Here is a 13,572-nt window from a genome sequence, read left to right as displayed (position 1 = left end):
AATATGTGTGGATGTTAAATAGAAAGGACTTAGGTGAAGGAAAAATGGGTGTGAATGACTGAATGAGGCATGCTGTTTAAAGCTCTTGCAGTATTCAGATTCATGTTCAGTAAATTTACTTTTTGGGGTATCGGCCATATTAATGAGTGGCTTAATCTTACCTATAACTTCCAGGAAGTGGCGTGCGATAAGGCAAGCAGAAATTATACCCACAAACAAAAACAATCATATACTCTCTACAAAGTGTGTGGATGAGCTAGTGAAAGAAATCAATCAGCTGTCTTATTGTGTCTTGTGATAGAACATACATCCTCTTTATTGCACGAGGGTGTAACCATCAATATTCTTGTATGTGTCTATTGCCAGCCGTTTCATTTTTGCACAAATCCAGCCAATTCTTCCTTATTCTTAACACTGCACTGTGCTACGTGAGAAATAATTTCCTCTTGATTAATATTATTACTTTAATTATTGCTTTAATGAAATTTCATGGAATTGAAGTCTAAAGTAAAACAAAGCCAAGAGCAGACTGGGACTAAAAATATCTCCTCATTGAGGATATAGTAAGTCCTGAAACACGTTCAAAGTCCAAGAGTCTGCAATCAAAAGTGAATTGCACATTGCCTCTGGTCCTCTGGGACTCTCACCCTTCGGACATGGGTGCCCCACCTCGGGCCTCGCTTCTTCTCTTGCTGGATGCACAGTATACCACATATAATTTAAAACCAGAAATAACACAAATAAAAATGAATAAATAAACAGATAAAAGAAACACATGAACAAGAGTAGCCTATAGAGCTGATCATGGAAAAGCAAAATGGTTTTAGCACAACAGTACTTTCAGATCATAATACTATTTGAAAAAGCTGCCAGACAGGACAGGATAAAAATTTTAAAAGCAATTCACCATGTTAGACAGAGATCAAAGAGATTTTGAGTAGGAAAAAACTAAGTTTTAAATTTATAGACTGAAGACAACTTTTAGGGGAAAAATCTTATTCCAAATTTAACGCTTAATAATAGTAGAAATATTAAGGTGTTGAATTGCTTTGCTGCCTTAGGGACTGAGAAGCTTGTTGTTTCAACTATGGGTGTTGCATAGTTGTTGTTCTTGAAGATGTGATGTTATGATGATGTTCTGATAACTGTTGTATATTTTTTTTCTTTGACTTTAGCAACAGTAATAGTTTGCTATCCTGTTCTACTATTGTCAGTAAAGCCTTTTTTAAGGGAATTGAACAAGTTTTACAACAATTAAATGGTAGGCTACTGCTGTTTTTAAATTTCTTCATGATGTTATAATGATATTTTTTTCAATGATATTTTTTTTAAATATTTCTAATAAATGCAGTAAATAATTTAGACAAAATTTAAATTGTTTCTTACAATAACAAAGAGGAGATCTTTAAAAAAGCAATTTCAATACTTATTGGACAGTCCAAAAGAACTGTCAAACTGTTAATAAAGTAATGAATAGAAAATCCAAAAAACATTAAAAATAACTGAATTGAAATCCACATCATTTATTCTGTTGAAAAACAAGTTTAAAATGTCATTTTTCATTGCAAATTTGGAAAGATACTAATTTGATGTGTGCATGACATCTGAAATATTCTTACTATACTATACTGCGGATATACTTCTGTAATTTTTTTTGGGAAGAAACTTGTTAATAACCACTGTTGTAGATGATAATATAGATTATAAAGAGTAAATATAGTAGAATATCTATTCAACTGCAACTCACCATAAATTGTTGTAATTCTTACTTGACTACATTCTTTTGAGGACTTTAGTACATTCACATCTTAAGATAATAAAAAATGTTATCAATAAAAACTGTTTAAAATTGTTAAAGGACACGATGAGCAAATATACACTGTTATGTTTCTACTTAATTGGGTTTTTTTTAGTATTTATGAACAAGTCAAACAATTACATTCAAATACTGTTTCAGTTGTGTATATGGGCGTAGTTTTAAGACAGTCACAAGTCACTGTGAAGCTATCCTATCACTGGAAGAGACGTAAGGTGCAGGAGGATCAAGCTATCCGTAAAAGCTTGTCTCAGATGGAGAGGCTGCACTCAGCAGATATGGGATCAGGCAGGAGGATGTATCGGAGCCAGCTGTTGCTCCTGGACTTTGTGTTTTTTTTCTGTTTCATTTCTCTGGCTAGTGGATCTCCAATGTAAGTATATGTGTCTTAACTTAACAGATTCTTCCAGAACTTGAACGCCTGTTCAAAATTAATTATTATGACCCCCCCTTCAGTCTGACGACACTGTTAAAATGACACTAGCACTTTTTTCAGTTCTGACCATAATTCTCAGTACTTTAAGTTTAATATTCTGCATGTAAACTACAAATCCTTATTGTTATATTATATTTTATGTTAAACTGAATGATTTTAAAGTATAGAATAAACTCATATGTGACTGTCTCAAATTCTAAATGTCCAGTTTTAACTGTATTCTGAAACCAAATTAAAATGTGCACAACTAGCAATTTTCTGTGGTGGATAGGATACATAATGATTAATGAATATTTATCCAGTTCTGTCCAGTTTATTTGTATAAAGCAAGTCAAAGTACATCAGTCTTTCAAATGCTGGTAAATTACCACACACTAAGTGTGGACAGAGGTGAATTACAACACACACAGCAAACATTGCCCGGAACAAGGATGAAATGTTTTGTTTATCCAGCACAAGGACATTATAATTAGACAAACAAACAAAGAACTAAACAAAGTGAAGCAGTTAACAGATTATTTTTGTGTGTAAATATATGTAATTTTTTACATATAGTTTTTACATATATATTTTTTATATGATGTCACATATGTAAATATAGTGACTTCATTTAAAATAAATGTGACTGTGAAGCCCTTAGGACCTATATATGTGCTATTGGTCATATAAAATTGAACTGGATTGAAAAGAAACCAAGTTTACGTTGAATTTATAATAATTTGCTTTGTGTTATGTTTTCTCTACAATTTTGACACATTTTGGTCATTTCTATAACTGATTCAATTCTGATTCACTGGGTCCTGATTCGATTTGATTCAATTCAATTTAATTTTGACTCAGACAATCAGAAATATTGTAATTATTTATCAGTACATATCGGTATTTTTATATCATTTTTTTTTTTTTTTTTTTTAATATTTTTTATTATTTTTATATCTAAGAAAAAAAATGAATCTGACACTTGTGAGACTTCATCAGAGGTGTACGCATCACAACAGATGCCTTTGTGTCAAAGTAACTGAGAAGAAAATACAGAAAAACATGAAGGAGATTTTCCTGGCCTGGCTTTTTAGCATGTAACCCCCTTAAAATTACACTGAGAGATAGAGCTGTGCGGGAAATGCAATTTTATTGTGGTGGAAGCAAAAAAAAAGGGAATTCATGACACTATTTATCAAACATGAAGCGTAGTTTTGATCTTATTTTGCTGCTGGTTCAGTTCATTTTGGTCGGAGAGTAACAAAACCTGCAGCATCGGAATCTGTGAGATTTCGTCTTTCAGCGCCTGAGGCATGACCGTGTACATGCCGTTGGGTCATGCTTTGTGTTTGCATCTTTTTTGCCGAATCAACTTACCTGCTCTTTAATCGTTTCCTGTTTTAACTGTTTCGCAGTTGTTGACATAGTTTTGTGAGCTTTAAAATGAGATTCTGGCCTTTCTGGCAAAATACATTTCTATTTTAAAAATCAAGGAAAAAACAGGATTTAAGGAATTGACATCACATTATTCAAGGTAAAATTGATATGAATCAGAAAATCGATTTTTTTTAAACGCACCTCTTTAGTCAAGCTCCAAAAGTAAGCAGCGAGTTGGCATGCTAGTGCTAGACATTAGCATCAACAGCCACTGTTTTTATGTGTTGCACAGGGCTAAAATATGACTGAAAACTCTTAGTTTTGGTAGAATTTATCTTCTCTATAAAAAGTGATGATTTATTTTACCAAATGAATGACTAATTGAATAAATCATGAAGTTTGTCATATACAGAATCAGCTGGGCTACATTATCCAACACTGTCTTCTGTCTTCAGGGAGGTGATGTCTGCCCCCAATCTCCTGCGAGTAGGAACTGAAGAAAACATCTTTGTTGAAATTCAAGATAATGCTGGTGAAGAAAATGTTAATGTCAATATCTTTGTGAAGAACTTTCCAAGAAAAGACTTGACGCTGGCATCAACAACTGTTACCCTTACTAAGCAAAACAAATTCCAGGGTATTGGAAAAATTATGGTAAGTATTGCTAAGTCTCGGATCTCAGAAACATCCTTATTACCATGCAGGTTTTCATAAACATTATCAGTTGGGACATCCAAATTCCCAAGTGCGTTAGTGTTTAACAACAATGTAATGCAATATGTTTTCTAAAATAATTTCATATTGTATTTAACTAACCAGAGAGCCTAAAATACTAAAAAAAAGAAAAAGAAAGAGAGACAAAACCTGTATTCTTTCAAATGAACAGCAATGGGCAACTCCTGGGGGTACAAAATTATTGTATATAGTATATAGTATACATGTTACTTGGTTCATGACTTCCGTAAATGTTTTACTTATGAGCTTGTGGTCTTAATCACTGGTGCCAATCTTAGACCCATGAGCCTTGGTTCATTTGTTATAAATTATAAGCGTATGTAAAGATGATCCAGAAAGTTAAAACATGAGATTTCTAACTAATGAGTAACTTATTAGAGGATCCAAGAAACTCGCATAATGTGAACTTGTTTATATTACAGTGAAATCTGTTACAGTGTTATTTAAATTTAACGAAAAGAGAAGTTTCCCAAATTAAGATATGGAATTCCTGCTGCCCTAGATCTACTATTATTAGTACTGACAATTTAGCGATAATTATGACATTACAAATATTACATTAATCCGGGAAAGATCTCTGGGAAATGTTTGTCAGCTGTGCATTAGCTCTTCTGCTCACCAAATGTCTCAATTTTCAGCCCATCCCCAGTTTTTTATGTACATCTGTCACCTTTTTCTCAACAGTTTTCACTTTTCCAGAAATTGTATACCAGCTTTTCCAATTTTTGTGCTTTTCAACCTGGATTTTTCCTGCCAGATGTTTTTTGTTCTTTCTTGCTCTCTCTCTCTCGCTCTCTCTTTGTATGACACAGATATCTTGATTCATAAGTTTTTTAAAATGAATATTATATCTCCAGCTTTTTCCTTCACACTGTCTCTCTTTTCCCAGATCCCTGCTGAGCACTTCAGCAAGGATCCCAATATAAAACAGTATGTTCACCTACAAGGAGAGTTTGGTACCCAAACACTGGAGAAGACTGTGTTAATCTCCCTTCAATATGGGTACATCTTCATCCAGACTGACAAGACTATTTATACTCCCAGTACCACCGGTGAGTCCTTTACTCCATTACTGATGAGAAACACAAACCAACACCAGCACAAAATTATATGGTCATCATTACTGGACAGAACTTGATCATTAACCTTTTAGCAGTTTATGCAGTTCAGATCATAGGAGATGAAGCTTGTTAGAGATTTGATTCCACTTTCATCAGATGCATCAAGAATACATCTTTTCCTTGTGGCGGGGCTTGATCTGTGGCGCCACTGCGGGGAGGCTGACACACCATAGCTGCATCGGCTCATCACGCCTCCCCTGCATTAAAGCCTGTACTGGGTCCTGACTGAGTTGTTGTTGGTGGTGTGTGTGGCTTGCAACTGCAAAGCTGCAGCTGAGTACTGTTGTGAACAGCAACCGAAATAAAGTTAATGAGTGTTGAAATGTGGTCGGGTCCGACATTCGTCGTTTATATTTCTATATCTTGGGTTGGCAGTAGGATCATTAATAGCTATTGTATAATTATATATTTTTTAAAATCACAGCAGGCAGCAGCAGAGTTGTCAGTTTCTCGGTTTAATGCCTATCATCCATTTATTGATGGTTCCATGGTTGTAGAATTAGTGTTTCTTCTTGTTAGATGTCATGTGCTAACTAGTTGACAGGGGAATCTGAAATAAACACAGTAATTAAACAAAGTGTTTCTCTATTTGTCTCTCTGTCACAGTCCATTACAGGGTTTTTGCAATGAGGCCAAATATGGAGCCCACAGACAAGACCTATCAACCGGGAACTGATACTTCAGTTGTTGTTGATATTGTGGTATTGTTATCTTTCATTTAACTACATCATTACAAAATGTATCACTTGGAGTATAAAACATTTACAAAATAATGACCTCTAATAATGTCACTAAAACATGTAAAACATAAAGATTTCTCCAACACTTATGCAATTTGCCATGAAAACATAAACTGAAACTTTTAGATAAACCATACAGTTAATTACAAATTACCCATTTTTAGGAAGCTGTAGAAATGTTAAAAATTATAAAATATATTGAGTGTTTTATTGATGCTCTCACCTAATTTTAGGTTTAATTTTCTTATTTCTAGAACCCTGATGGAATTATTTTAGAATCAAAGCTTGTCCTTGTAGAGTCAGGAATCTACACTGGAAGTTATTTCCTCCCTGAAATTGTAAGGTAATTTTTCCCCAATGCCACACTCAAAGTTGTGTATCTTATAAACACATCAACACTGAACTATGTGTTCTTTATGTACATCTATGTGTGTCTGTTTGTATATGTAGTACAGGAACATGGAAGGTGGTGTCAAAATTTAACACCAACTTAAAGCAAACCTTTGAGGCAGAATTTGAAGTGAAAGAATACGGTGAGTTTGTTTAAAAATAGCCAACAAAAATTTCCCTTTTCGCCTCACTGGACACTTAATGAGTATTATTTTGCAGTGCTTCCCACTTTTGAGGTTAAACTGACATCCGAGGTCCCCTTTTTCTATGTGGACAGTGATGAGCTCACCATCAACATCAAAGCAACGTATATGAAGGCTTTTGATTTGTGGACACAGTTTAATTTATAAAATCAAGGAAACAACATGTTTGAATTGTTGTTTTTTTGATTGCAAGTTAACGGTTTATTTGTGATTTTAGATATCTATTTGGTAAAAAGGTGGATGGCACAGCCTTTGTGGTGTTTGGAGTTATAGTTGGTAATACAAAAAACGGCATTCCAAGTTCTCTTCAAAGAGTGCAGGTGAGTAAACATTTATTCTTTTAATAATAAATAATAACAATAATGAATAACTGTCTATTTGACAAGTCTCTGTGTGTTTTATTTTTTATCTTTCGTGATTTCAATCAATGCCCAGTTTCCTAAAATAAGTCAAAGACTAGCACTAGAAATTGCATGAGAAATATTCAGTGCCAAACAAAAAAAACAAAACCAACAACTTTGACACATTGTGTTATTGTCCAGTTGTTATTTGACCCTAACTTTTAAATCCTTACAAATAATTCCATAAAAGGCTTTTCTCTTTGTGAAATAAGAATTATAAAAAAAAAGGTTGCCACTGAATGACCCATTTTTGTGTTATGCCATGCCAGATCGATGAAGGAGAAGGGACCGTTAAACTGAAAAAGGAACACATTGCACTGTCTTTTCCAAACATCAATGATTTGGAGGGAAACTTTATATTTGCTGCTGTCAGTGTGTTGACAGAGAGTGGTAAGAAAAAGACACTATTTAACTTATAAGTCGGGGGCTTAAAATATTAATTAGTTTGTTTGTTTACACATCATTTGAACTTTGTCTTCCCCAAGACTCATTTACTAGTATAGATAAATTAGTCTAATTAGCCTATTAGCCTATTATTAGCCTAATTTATGTTTTTTTTTTTTTTACAAACTATGTCTATTGCTTGATGAATAGTTATTAATTTTAAGAATATTAGCGATATTTGGCTGGTTTTCTAAATATTGAATATCCATGAACCATGTATTGCAACTGGCTCTTTAACCAGACTTACGTAGGTTATGGGCCAAAGTGAGTTTAAGTCCTTTGTGGCAGTGGTTAGAAGGATGGTAAATTTGAACTCATATTTAAAATCTATGAATGTGTATGTTCACAAACAGGTAGTGAGATGGTGGAAGCAGAGCTGAGAGGCATCCAAATTGTCAAATCACCCTACACTATCAACTTCAAGAAAACACCCAAATACTTCAAACCAGGAATGTCGTTTGACGTAACAGTAAGCTGCTAATTTATAATTATTCTTTAAGTCATTCATTTTGCAAAACAACAAATGTGAATATCTTTAAATATATTACTGCTCAATAAAATTGAACATAGCTCAGGGACTTGAATTTGATGACAGCAATATGTCTGTCGTGGTCCTGAGTCATGTTGACCAAGTGTTCTTAGTTTTGTTGTGTTTTTGTATTTTGTTAGTTCATTATTTAGTCTATAGTTCGTAGGTTGTTCAGTTTCATTTATTGGATTCCCCCTTGTGTCTCTGCCCTCTGTGTCTCCCTGTGTGTCTGTGTTTATATTGTGGTGTGAGTTCTTGTGCCATGTTTCCCTTCATGTTTTATTCTGTGATGTTTTCCATGTTTCGCGTCATGTCTGCCCTCGTCTGCCTCTCCTTCATTCCCACATCATGTTTCCTGTTTTATTGTGAAGGTCCCACGTTCGCATGTTCATTCTGCTCAGTCCAGCCTCCCCTGTCTCATTATGGTTATTCATGTCAGCTGTGTTCCTCGTGTGTTCTCACTTCCTTGTTATCCCTCTGTGTATTTAGGTCAGCATCTCCCTCAATCTTGTGTCACATCCTCCCTCATGCTGTGTTCCCTTGTGTCCCTCTCTGTGAAGTTTAGTTTAGATTTTCCCAGTCTAGTTTAGTTTTGTATCATTTCCTTGAGTCAGCAAATAAAGCTGCATTTTGAGTTCATTCTGTGTGTTGTGAGTCCTGCATTTTGGGTCCAATCTCCTGCCACACAGCGATTCTTGATAATGTCTCAAAAAGGTTAGGACAGGGACAACAAAAGGCTGGAAAAGTAAGTGGTATTAAAAAGAAACAGTTCCTCAGAAGATGGACAGAGGTTTATTAATTTGCAAAAGAACTGCATCTCAAAATTGTGGGACTGTGTCAGAATCATTTTTCAATGTAAAATTCCTCAAATGCAAGTTAAAGCTCTATCATGCAAAGAAGAAGACATATTTGAAAATGATCCAGAAACAACCTTATCTTCTCCAGGCCGAAGCTCAGTTAAACTGGATTGATGCAAAGTGGAAAACATTTCAGTTTCAAATTTTTAATCAAATTTTTACGTTCTCCAGACTAAAGAGAAGAGTGACCATTTGCCTTATTATCCGTTCAGAAGCATCTGCATTTCTGATGGTATGTGGGTGCATTACTGCTTTTGAAATTTGCAGTTTGCACAACTGGAAAGGCATCATCAGTGAGGGAAGGTCTAGAAAGGTTTTAGAGCAATATGTTCCCATCCAGGTGATGTCTTTTTCAGTGAAGGCCTTTGATATTTAAGCAAACCAATAGTAAAGTATATATTGCAACTACTACAACATTATGGCTTTGAGGTAGAAAGTCCAAGTGCTCAGGTGCCTATCTGCAGTCTAGACCTTCCACCAACTGAAAACATTTGGAGCATCACAAAATGAAAAATACATCAAAAAATCAGCTTGGATGGTTGAGAAGCTAAAATCCTAACAGGCAAGAATGAGACAAGATTCCTCCAACTGTGCAACAACTGGTCTCCTCAGTTACTGCAGTATGCTACACAATGAGAAACATGGGTTATCCCAACTTTTTTGATTGTTGCTGTCATTAAATTCAAATTCATAGTTCTTAGTTTAAAATTGAATTTTTTTTGTCAGTTGTGTATTGCGGATAAAATATGGCTATGGTATAAAATTTTAAAATGATCACATTCTCTTTTTATCATGGTAGCTGGGACTCATACCAAAGTTTTTGGGTTTTGGGAATGTTTACATTTTCTCTAGTCTTGTATTTTTTATTGCATTTGTATTATTATTCTGTATTCTCTACTGTTGATATTCATCTCAATTTCCTAGTGTTTGTGTGTCTTCACTATGTTCCCTACAATTTCCTTTTAGTGTTATTTCACATCTTCATTTTCTCACTTGCTTGACAACAGTTTTGTTAATCCCCTTTTGTATTGCTATTCTGTTCCTCTAATATTGTGTCTGTGTTTGTTTGTTTTCTGTTTCTGTGTCAAGTTTGTATCTCTTAAGGTCATTACACACTGAACTCAAAATTTAGAATTTTACGGTTCCAAACTTGCTGTGTAAACTACGTACACACTGTGCCATTGTGTTTTTGTGGAAAAATTTGATGTCAAAAAATGGACTGTGGGGAAAAAAAAGAAGTTTACGTAAAGCGATGGTGAACTGTTCTGGATGTTCCTAAACAAGAAAAACAAGAAACAGAGATTCTTGTTTATCCAGTTCTCACGAGAAGGCAGAAGCAGGGAAAATTTGATCCAGGAGTTGAAGCTGTGTCACAGTTCATACATATGAAAAGATGTCACTGGGAAGTTCAAACCCTCCAACCAAATTGGAGGAGGCAGAGAAATCATTTCAAAGCATGACACAGCAGTGTTTAGTTGTGTATTGTTAAAATTTATTTTTTATCTTTAAACCAAATATTTAAAATTAGAATCTCACATTTGTTTAATCATTTACTGCACACAGATATATAATGTAGAATAATCTTGGATTTACTCAGACACTATCAGACATTACAAGTAGAGGCGCTTTCTCTGAGGAATTTGGGGGGATGCTCTGCCTACACTAGAGATGGCACCAGAGGGTACAAAACCTTTAGGCTGACTCTGCTAGAGAAAAAACAGGGTATAAATCAGTTGTTAGGAAATGGAATACACTCCTCCCCCTTCTCTAACTCTACAGGCCTGACCAGAGGACAAGAGATAGTTGCCACAGTAATGGGAGTGTTGCCTGCAAAAGGGTCCCTGGAAGTCTCTGGTGCCATAGTAATTTGAAATTGTAATAATTCTAATAATAAATTGCAAAAAACCCAAAACAATCCCCAATTTCACTGTATATGAAGTACCGCGATTTGAGCTATGAGCATGCTTGTTGCCAAATGCAGTGATCTCATTAGTCAGATCTGTTTAATTGGATCTGAAAAATTAGTGTTGGTTCCAAAAAATAAATGACACAAATACGTACAGTGAAAATATGCAGTCTGTGCACACTGTGAAAAAAAGCTGACATCAAGTGATGATGAGCTGATCCTGATTTTACTAAACCAAAAATGAAACCGAGACTTTGTTCTGTGACACAACAATCAAATGTTTATTGAAGGCTTTGAGTTTGTCACCACAAGTTGTGATTAGGCAGATGTGCTTATAATTATAATGTATAATTATGTATAATGTGTATGTGATGTATAATTGTTAACTGAACATATTTAATTGAGATGAAAATTATTTTTTTCTGTTATTGTTGTTTTATTTTTAGTTATTTTGATGCTTTTGATATTTATTTTATTTTTTTCAGAAACTAACATGCACCTAATATCAAATAAACTATGCTGCTCTTTGTTTTCCTTTGTTGTAATGGCAGATTGAAGTTTTGAACCCTGATAACACTCCAGCAAAACATATTCCTGTTGTGGTGAATCCTGGTGAAGTGACAGGGCACACTGCAGACAATGGCATGGCAAAGCTAAGCATCAATACAGTGGCAAACAGCGGAGACCTCATTATTACTGTATGTTTAATTGTCAATTTGATATTTTGCAATGTTGTTTATTTCCAAGTTATTGCCAACTATGCACTCGTCAGTCTGTTTATTTCACTGTATGTCAGAAAGAACACTGCTTTAAAAATGTTACATAACTTTTCTTACATGGTTGGAAATAGCCAGTAGTTTGTATGTCAGCTCGCAGTTTATTATTGACTACCCTTTGTTGCACCCTGACAGCTGTAGGATAGCTAAAAATAGGCTAAATACTTTTAATCTAGTACAAAATTAGTGTCATTGTATTGTTTGTTTATAATTGTATTATTTTTATATTAGTTGTGTATAATGTATTGTATGCCTTTAATTACAGGCAAGGACTGCTGTTGAGAACATTTTACCTGCAAGGCAAAGATCAGCTAACATGATAGTTACCCCTCACACAAGCAGAAATTACATTCATATTGGTGAGGAAATTTGTAAACTGACATCAGAAGATAGTCAGCAGAAATCGTGCTGATAATCCTCTCTACAGCTCTGAGAGCCAACAAAGTGTCTAGTACTGATTGTAAAAAGTTGTTGTTGCAGGCCTGGAAACAGCTGAGGTGAAATTAGGACAAAGCCTCAAATTCAGCCTAAACCTTAACAGGAACGAAGAATATGATATCACATATCTGGTAAGAGACCTTTTACACCTGTCTGTATGTGTTTGAAAATATGAATGACTGGGTTGTAATTACTTACAGCAGGTTATGTAACAGGCTGGATAAGTAAATTGTATAAATTTGTCCTCAGATCCTGAGCAGAGGTCAGCTGGTAAAACATGACCGATTCCAGGCAGAACGTCAAATTCTGATTTCCCACAATGTTCTTATTACCAAAGAGATGTTGCCATCATTCCGCATCATAGCGTACTACCATGTAGATACTGAAGTGGTATCAGACTCTGTTCAAGTGGATATACAGCACTCCTGCGTAGGAGATGTGAGACACAACACTGACACACAGTTTAACTATTCGATAACTAAGTAAAAAAAGATGCCCAGGCAAAACATCTACTCTTCCTTTTTCCTTTTCCTTTAGCTGAAGCTGGAAGAAAAGAAACATAATATCTATAAGCCTCGCGGGAAGTTTGGTCTGAAGGTCACAGGAGATCCAGGAGCCACAGTGGGATTAGTGGCAGTTGACAAAGGCGTCTACGTCATAAACAACAAACACCGCCTCACCCAGAAAAAGGCAATGTCTTTTAACAACTCCAAAAAGCTGACTGTTCATCTGGACATTGTGTTTATCCAAGTGACTTTTCCAGTCTTAGCTGACTCCAGGTTTCCCTAACCTTATAAAGAGTACATTTGCATAATGACTGAAACTAGCACCACTGGCAAACAATGGGTTTTGGGTCAATTTCTTGATTATTAATAAGCAAATTGTCATGGCCATTGGTCAAAAACCACTGATCAAAAGCCACTGATCAATGGCCATGAGATGGTGAAAGATGTACCCTTCTTCAATTCAGAGATGGTCTTTCCCTTTTCATGTAAATGGCCACCTTGAGTCCCTGCTTAATCCAGCATTCCTCCCTGTCCAGGATGTGTACATCTTCATCACTGAAAGAGTGGCCATTTTCCTGTAGATGTAAATAGAGTGCGGAGCCGAGTTAGGTCTTCTGTGTTTTGCCATCCACTTAGCTAGAGGTTGTTTGTATAAATCATTGCAATCTTCCTGCCACTTAACAGCGTGCACTATATTACTCTGTTTGTGGCAAGGGACGGGATCTTTGGAGTGGACCACTTTTAGAGAAAATGTGTCTCAACTGTTTTGATACTCCTGTCCTATGGGCCAGGAGTCCGCAGGCTATTCACACCTACAGGCCCATGGCCAGTCTTTCAGTGATGAGGATGTACACATCCTGGACAGAGAGGAACACTGGTTTGAGCGGGAAGTCAAGGAGGCCATAGTACGTGAAAAAG

General features: G+C 35.4%; 1 protein-coding gene across 1 annotated transcript in view; it reads left to right on the top strand.

The window, feature by feature from the left end:
* The first annotated feature begins 1,950 nt into the window (after positions 1-1,950).
* Positions 1,951-13,572, top strand: part of LOC100691917 (complement C3) — a 31,852-nt gene continuing 20,230 nt past the window's right edge. Inside the window, exons 1-15 of the mRNA XM_005454829.4 lie at positions 1,951-2,189; positions 4,064-4,262; positions 5,233-5,395; positions 6,071-6,165; positions 6,459-6,547; positions 6,655-6,737; positions 6,814-6,901; positions 7,015-7,117; positions 7,468-7,588; positions 7,996-8,111; positions 11,486-11,632; positions 11,976-12,069; positions 12,191-12,279; positions 12,398-12,586; positions 12,686-12,838. Of these exons, the coding sequence (XP_005454886.2) occupies positions 1,966-2,189; positions 4,064-4,262; positions 5,233-5,395; positions 6,071-6,165; positions 6,459-6,547; positions 6,655-6,737; positions 6,814-6,901; positions 7,015-7,117; positions 7,468-7,588; positions 7,996-8,111; positions 11,486-11,632; positions 11,976-12,069; positions 12,191-12,279; positions 12,398-12,586; positions 12,686-12,838 (1,953 nt within the window). The 5' untranslated portion in view covers positions 1,951-1,965. The remainder of the gene's footprint in view (positions 2,190-4,063; positions 4,263-5,232; positions 5,396-6,070; positions 6,166-6,458; positions 6,548-6,654; positions 6,738-6,813; positions 6,902-7,014; positions 7,118-7,467; positions 7,589-7,995; positions 8,112-11,485; positions 11,633-11,975; positions 12,070-12,190; positions 12,280-12,397; positions 12,587-12,685; positions 12,839-13,572) is intronic.

Source organism: Oreochromis niloticus, linkage group LG6, assembly GCF_001858045.2.
Source record: "Oreochromis niloticus isolate F11D_XX linkage group LG6, O_niloticus_UMD_NMBU, whole genome shotgun sequence".
In the NCBI taxonomy this organism is placed as follows: Eukaryota; Metazoa; Chordata; class Actinopteri; order Cichliformes; family Cichlidae; genus Oreochromis; species Oreochromis niloticus.
Note: the sequence above shows the minus strand (reverse complement) of the source record. Positions and strands in the feature narration are given on the sequence as shown.